Source organism: Octopus bimaculoides, chromosome 11 (genome assembly GCF_001194135.2).
Source record: "Octopus bimaculoides isolate UCB-OBI-ISO-001 chromosome 11, ASM119413v2, whole genome shotgun sequence".
Classification (NCBI taxonomy): Eukaryota; Metazoa; Mollusca; class Cephalopoda; order Octopoda; family Octopodidae; genus Octopus; species Octopus bimaculoides.
In genome coordinates, this window is record NC_068991.1 from 32,962,553 (window position 1) to 32,971,118 (window position 8,566).

The 8,566-nt window shown below is 35.2% G+C and overlaps 1 protein-coding gene across 1 annotated transcript in view; it reads right to left on the minus strand.

Moving 5' to 3' along the window:
- Positions 1–8,566, minus strand: part of LOC106871767 (vacuolar protein sorting-associated protein 54) — a 434,878-nt gene that overhangs the window by 296,601 nt on the left and 129,711 nt on the right. The window contains exon 12 of the mRNA XM_052971965.1: positions 2,202–2,260. Coding sequence (XP_052827925.1) covers positions 2,202–2,260 — 59 coding nt within the window. The remainder of the gene's footprint in view (positions 1–2,201; positions 2,261–8,566) is intronic.

Genomic DNA, 8,566 nt, shown 5'->3' on the forward strand with positions numbered 1-8,566 from the left:
TGTTCTTTCATCTTGGGTTAAAAAAATTTTCTTCGAGGTTTTCGCTAATAGTCGTACAGAGTTTTGTCTGTCGACCGTCTGTAAAAGCGCACCTCTTCAAATACCATCATCACCGAGCAGCCTTTTCGCCACCAGCTTCGTTCAACCAAGATTACCACCGTCAACACCATTACCACCACACATACAGAACAGCTATATTACAGTTCCTGCGCCAACGTCTTCACCATCAATGTACTGTCTACCACAATGTCGTGCACCAACAACCCCACCACCAGGGACACATCAGATTAACACACTCGGTTTTATCTTCACTGTGGAGTGGAATTTATCCACTCACGCACAACAGTCAGAGCTAGCCGACTTGAATATTCCGTACCAGGTAACCGGTCACGACTAGCATCCGACGCTCAACTATAGCTCTGCCAACTGACCACGACTTCCTGAGTACAGACATTCTAAATCAACTTGTGTAACTCTTATACGAACTGAATTTTTGTCTCTACAGACACTTTAATATGTTCTGTGTTTTTTCTCACACACACACTTGTGCACTCATACATTTTCTTTCCTTTCAGTAAAAACAAACACTCAGACTTTCACATTCCGTGATTCCAGTTCCTGGACAGTAGTCATCACGATTTGTTTTCTCATTGTCTCATTTGTTTTTTTACTAGGTGGCATTTACTGCCCATATTGCATGTTTTTCTTTCATTCCTTCAATTTGTACATTGCATGCACGTATCACACGAGTGTACATTTCATTTCCTTCATTTTTCTTTGTGTGTGTTTGTGCTACATCTTGTGGGTGGTTTTCAGTGGCCATCCTGCCTCAGGCGTTCCAACAGAATTTTATTTTATATTATTGTGCGTTCCGCACTGGCAAGGGAGCCCTGTAGTAACGCTGTGCGCATGCGTAGTCTCACGCATGCGTGCAATTCAACAACCAAGCTTTCCCGCTTCATTCTGTCTCTTTCTTGCTGGCCAGCGATTGAGCAAGGACGTGTTTAGCTGTCTCTCTCCATCTTTCGAACTTACACTAGACAGCTCGCTCACATCTACATACCAACGTCCCAACAACCATGCTCACACACACAGAAGAAGTCTCAACAAACAAGAGCTAAAGATGTATATATTCCACCTTGAATAAATGTTGTTAGTGTTGATAGTCTGGAGTTCAGCGTTCTGTTAATTCTTAATTTTATATAGGAAAGTCAGGTATACATCTAAAGATGTATAACCCTCTTTCCTATATATCTATATCTATATATATATATATATATATATATATATGATGTATGGATGATGGATACAAGATAAAATTAGCTTGGTGTAGTCATGAATAATAAGTATGTTTTGTATATTTATTAAGATGTTGGATCGAAGTTTAGGGAATTGACCATCCACCAACCCACCTGAAACTGCCCCTGGCTCTATGATACAACCTTCCTATTTTAAAGTGATCTAAATTAAAACTTCCATAAAAAAAAGTACGTGTTAATTTATGTTCTGAACACCAACTAAATAATGACACAGTTATTTAACTAAATTCATCATTATTTTGAAAATTAATTGAGAAAAAGGTAATGTATTTCAACATAAATATTGTAAAGAAAAAACAAGGGGTAGGAAAAAAAGTAAAGGAGTTCAATAAAAAAAATTATTGTAAGTGTTTAAAAATATGTATAAAAAATAAAATAAATTATAAAATAATATACATGAATTCAATAGAAAACACTCAGCTGGAGATACAAGATTACACCATGAATAGAAGAAATACACATAATATTATATATATATATATATATATATTCAGAGAGAAATACTTAATGTGTCTGTGTGTATATATACATATGTATATACAATGTAGTGCAATACAGAGATTCTAGTTTGTCTCTGTGTGGTTGTGTAGTTATATGTATGTGTGTATTGATATATGCATGTTAGTATGCACACATGTATTTCTGTGAATGGTGTCATATTTACTCCTTCTCTTTCATGTTTTCATTGACTTTAAGCAAACAGCAGCCTCGGTGTCAAATATAGGTAGTGTCATATGCATCAAATTGACTGAAAACTTCTGCAAGCTTACTGACATATGTTGCACAATTTTTATAAACAAAAATGCTCATAACTACGAAGGTGCATCTGCTATTCATGAAGTGTTTGTTGTTCAATAGAAAATGAAATTCTTATCTACATACCAGCCTACATTTCCTTCAGTATCAATGTCATCTGCAGTGGCAACAGCTTCAATCACAGACTAGATAAAAAGAAACATGTTAAACAAATATCTTTTTAAAATAATCATCAATTCCAACATGGAAGAGTTTGTATTTTTTCTATTTAAAAACTGAAAAGAAAAAAAAAAAGTTACATTCACTTTTGATTTTTTTTTTGAAGTGTTTATGTCTTCATTACACAATCAGAACCATAGAGTTGTAGCTAGACATGAGGAGTTAAAGTTGGTAAAATATAATGAACCCAGCTCTAACTACATGCAAATATGATGTGCTAAAATTTCAAATTTTACAAGTATTTGACTATTTTCTGCACTGAAAATGATCAAATCTCTTATTTAAGGGCTTCTTAAGAAAGAAGTTTGTGTAAAAGCAATCCTCTTAAAAACAAGACATTAGTAAATTTTGGATTTGTATTTTCTAAGAAACACTTATCCTATAGTTAGTGCTTTGAAAATGAATTTTATCAGGATGAACTTTTCAATACTTTACAAAATAATATTTATTTCATTTAACAGAACCTCTTACATCACATTCACTCTAAATAAATGTAAACTGTAACAAGATATTAAAATTTGCAAGCTCACAGATATTCATTTGGCTGTTTTCTATAGTAAAAACAATTACATCAGATTTAAGGATTTCTATGAAGGAGGATCTAGTAGAAGGAATTCTGTTTCTTGGCACAATGAGTATAATGCATAGGGCTCAACTCTCAGCACCCTCTTGTTTATCATAATCCTCCAGGCTATAACAGGAATTTAAAACTGGTTACCCATGGGTGCTCCACTACACTAATGACCTTGTTCTTATAGCTGTAGGTACAGTCAGGAATCAAAGGGCTTTAGAGTTAATTTAGCAAAGGCCAAAGTACTAGTAAGCAGGAAAGCAAACAAATTGCTAATCTCTTCAGGGAAATGGCTCTGCTCAATATGTAAGAAAAATGTAGGTAGAAATTCTATACAATGTACCAAATACAAGCTATGGAAACATAAGAGGGGTAGTGGAACCACAACAAAGTCAAGAGAGAAAGTAGTCTTTGAGTGTATAAGCACTAAGAACACACAAGAAATAGACTTCCTCCAATATCTAGGAGGATCCTTGGAGATAGTGGAATGTTTCTGTTACCTAGGTGACCAAATTAACAGTGGCAGAGGGTACTCTGAAAGCATAGTTACTAGAATCAGACTTGGTTGGGTAAAATTCAGGGAACAATTACCTTTATTAGTAACAAAGGGCCTCTCCCTCAGAGTGAAAGATGAATTGTATGATGTTTATGTACAAACAGCTATACAACATGGTAGTGAAATGTGGACTGTAACTGTAGAGGATATGTGATGGTTTCAAAAAAGTGAAGCCAGTATGCTTTGCTGGATATGCAATATCAGTGTGTATATATGACAGAGTGTAAATTTACATAGGAAATATTGGGTATAGGTAGTATCACATGTAATGTGCAAGAGAGAAAACTGCATTTGTATGGTCATGTGATGCATATGGATGAGGACAAGGGAACCTGTGAAAGAGGATGACCCAGGAAGATAGACAAAGTGGTGAAAAATGATCTAAAGAAGATGAGCCTCACAGAGCAGATGATAAAGGACCAAGGCAACAGGTAATTTGCTATATTTGAAAAACCAAATTGCCTATCTTCCACATCTCTTGAACTTACCCACCAGCTCAATGCAATCCTTCTTCACACTTCACTTAAATGCATCTCCCTGTAACTTCACTGTACCCCACCATTACATCTTTATATTTCTCTCTCTTCTCTTGCCTACTGAAATAACCATGTATCTCCTTTCCTGCAAGACACCTATTTCTGTCTCTCTATTCATACTCTAACATCTCATCACTTGGCAAAAAGCCAACTTCCACAAAACTTCTGCCACCCCTCAGTTGAGGAGTTTTGCCATGTAAAAAGCATCTAGTACACTCTGTGAAGTGGTTAGCATTAGGAAGGGCATCCAGTTATAGAAACCATGCCAAAACAGATAGTAGCGCTTGACACAGTCTTCTGACTTGCATGCTCTTGTCAAACTAACACGTACCAACACGGAAAATGAATGGAGGAGGAGAATTTAATAGAATCTCTTTGGTAAAAGAAATAGTACTTGAATACCAAAGGTAGAGTAATACACTATTCGTTAAAACTGAACAAGTTTTCATAAACTGTTACTCAAGAGTTTTATGTGACTGTTCATCATACAGTTGTGATAATACTAAAAAAATAAATTATGTGAGACTATATAATATAATGATATAATATAACATAGTCTTACAGTTCAATGAATGAGCACAATCTGATTGGGTAACTGATTTTTAAAAAATATAATGGCATAAGGTTGGCTTAGGTGGAAGAATAAAATGGAAGTGCAAAAGGCAGTGCAAGAATACATAATAATAATACAGTCTTACAGTTCAACGTGCACTTCTGTTACATTCCTTTTAAATATTTGTAATTCCCATATCTGGATAGAGTCTATTTTATTTTTTCTTGCTTTTACATAATGTTTTATCAATTTGACTATTGTTGATATTTTATTTAGTATTATTACAACTGTCGGACAAATGGTTACATAAAACTGAGTAACAGTTGTGAAAATTTTTTCAGCTTTAATAAATGCTATTCCCTAGATACTATTTCCCTAGATATTAAATTGACTGTTTTTTACACTAAATAATCAAACCAGATTTAAAGATTTCAATGAAATTGTTATCTAGTAGAAACAATTATGTTTTTAAGAATAAGATGTGTTTAACAACTATTTATTTAACTGTGTCAACTGGTCTTATGGCAGTCAGTTGAAGGAAGAATCAACAGGGGAAGAAAACATCTAACCTGTGTGGACAACTTGTTTCAGAAGAGTGAAATGGCAAACATTGACAAACTAAGAACAGACATGGGAAACTGCAATAGATGGTGTGCTTGCATGAAATTATTGAAGCATCTGGGAGGAAAGCCAAACTAAACTACTTAAATGAATGGAATAGTCATTTTGTTAGAAAGAGTCATCTTTATTATGCTGTATCATCATCATCATCATCATCATTTAACATCAGCCTTCCAAGCTGGCATGGGTTGGATGGTTTGATAGGATCTGGCCAGGTAGAAGACTACACTAGACTACTGTGTCTGTTTTAGTATGAACCGAGTGCTTTTTATGTGGCACCAGCACAGGCGAGGTCAGTTTTGGCATGACTTTTACAACTGGATACCCTTCCAAAATGCTAACCACTTCACAGTGTGGACTGGATGCTTTTTACATGGCACCAGTACTGGAAGGGTCACTAAGTAACTTGCAAAACAAAGATCCTTTGAGATGGGTGGGGGCATTGGAAGAGGTGATTTTGTGTCAGATGATGAAAGATGAGAGTGTGATAGAGAGACAGAGACGCAGAAACAGGTGTCTTGCTATAGAGGAGGTACATGGTTACCTGGCCAGAGAGAGGGGAGATGAAGAGAGAAAGAGAAAGAAGAAGAGAGATATATAGAGAGAAAGAGAAACAGGGTGAGGGGGAGTGAGAGAGAGATAGAGAGAGAGTGGAAGATGAAACAAGAAAGAGGACAGAAACAGGTGAGCTAATGTAAAGGAGATACTTGGTTACCTAGCCAGGGGGGGGGGACAGCGAGAGGAGAGAGAGAGAGAGTGGGAGACAGCAAAAGTGCAAGAGAGAGCAGGAGAGAGATGGAAGAAAACTCAAATATTACGACTAGAGAACTTGCAGAAGAGTTGGAAGTTTCTAAAAGTATGGCTCATGAACACCTAGTGAAGCTAGGATACATTTCTCACTTTAATGTATCAGTCCCTCACAAACTTTCAGAAAAGAATTGCTTGGACTGATATTCCATTTGTGATATGCTTTTGAAATGGAATGAAAGCATACCTTTTTTGAAACAACTTGTGACTGGAGATGAAAAATGGATTGTGCATGAAAACAAAGTGTGCAAAAGATCCTTGAATTTGCGTAAGGATCCCCCAAAACAGTAACCAAAGACGAATATCCACATCACAAAAGCTATGCTTTGTGTTTGGTGGGATCATAAAGGCATTATTTATTATGAGCTTCTCCCACAAAACCAGACAATTTTGATGTGTACTGTCATCAGCTGGCTAATTTGAACCAAAAAATCAAAAGAATTGAGGCTGGAGATTGCCAACAGGAAAGGGTTAGTGTTCCAACAACATGTAGCAAGTCATAAAAGGCGGCAATATGATGTAATGGTCGTTTGCCTGAGCAAGCATAATTGTTGGTAATCCCATTGGTTAAAATTACTGCCCATATACAAATTCTAAACTTTCTTCAAAGAAATGTTTCACGAAATACGGTTCTTAGAATTCAGATATGAGCAGTTATAAAAACCCTGATTTTTGGGAAATTACTCAATGTTCGTAGGATTGTTACTAAACTCCACGACATTCACGATAGTGTTTGTTGGATGTTACTAAACTCCACGACACTCACTCATCGAGATATTGACTATTTTTTATGCCATGTCTATGATAAAAATCCAACAAGACTTATTTGAATTGTTGTGAACTCTAGTAGTTAGTATGAAGGATTAGCTAGTGTGAATTTTAAGTCGTAATTCTCTGACAAAATGACTTTACTTTCCAATTGTACTATAAATGCTAAATGTACACAAATAAAATAATGTAGTAATTATTTCCTCTTTCTTCATGTTCTTTTGTTAATGAAATTTATTTCTGCAATTATGAAACTGTGATTTTCTTATAGCTTAAAAGAACACTATATTGGTCAGATTTATCAACCCCACCCATATATTTGTTATAACAAATATTCACTAGGGGTGAACACCAGCGCCAACACCGGGTTGTTCATTAGAAGACAGAAATAAAATCTATCTTTTGTCTTTGAAAGCAGTAGCTAACAAATTCTCTTTTTGCATTTGTAAAATGTCCCCTCTTTTTCTAATTTTGTTTTCATTTCACAGGGTAAACCTTTATGGTTTCCTGTAACAGTACTGCACGTGTAAGTACTTACACGGGCAAGATTTTCTGCCAAAGCCACTGAAGAAAAAAAAAATGGTCAAAATAGAGGCATCAGTGCTGAGGGTGAAATGGTTCAGTAAGAGACTATACTACACCATGTCCTAATCCATATGGTCTGTTTCCATTATATTTTTTACCTGTGTAAACATCAAAGTTTACACAATATCCTGTCTCTGATTCACAAACTTCTCATACCTTGATCCCCCATTTAGTAGGTTTGGCAGGCATGTACTGCTGAAAATGTACTCTGCTCTTATAGCCTATCATGGCATCATCTACACTGAGATTTTTCCCAGGTAGATACACAGTTTTATAATCATTAACAAGTAAATAAGTACATGCTTACAGGATGTACTTTGTACAGGGGATCATAGTTTGGGTCGTTTTTGCTGGAGGCATTAACAGAATCAGTTAAATGTAAATACTGAGATATTTTCGAATACCTCGTCTTTGAGATTATACTTGAGATATATGCATCACAATACCTTATATCAGTAGTTCCACAGTTGAGGAAACTGTTTAACACCAAACATAATATTAATTGTGAAAAAACGCCCTCATTTCTGCAGTATAAGTTAGTTGCCATAGTGGATCGTTTCTTCCACGAACAGAAATTAAACGTTGCACATATTTGTTTGTTTCCTCTGCAACATTTTCAAAAAAACTTTCTGGTAAAAATAAAAATAGATAGTCCAATGGTTGAGCATCAAGGGGTAAATTGTGGTGTGGACCAGTGTTTTCTGTGAAATCAGGAGTAGTAATTGGTGTTGTAATCTTTGACCATGTTTATGATATCATTTTCATCACTTTTGTTCTCAAAATCTTCCTCGTCACTAATATAGATATCAGATTCATCTGAAGACAAAATACTCTTGCTTTCATTTATATTTTCTATATCGTCAAGAGTAAAACTTTTAAAGTCAGAATCGCTACTTGCTGATGCCATTTCTTTAAAAACTAAGGTACAAATTTCTCTTCAAACATTGAAAAAACCATGTGGCCTAAACAATTTCAGAGTATACTTGAATATAGGCAGGAAAGGCTTCATCTCGCATTATCTCAAAGCTACGAGAATTCAATAACATGATTTGTTCATTTTTTTCTTAGCGATTTCGTAGAGCAGTCGGATACAGCTGGCTTGAACAAATAAAGGAGAATTAATTTTGGCCATTTATGGCTGGTTTGAACATTAAAGGGTTAAATTGCCTGATAGATGGGCAAATGCCATTAATAATAATGGAAATTATTTCATTAAATAAAATTTATTGAAAGCTCAATTATTTATATTTCTTTTTGCATATTTAAAATAAATGC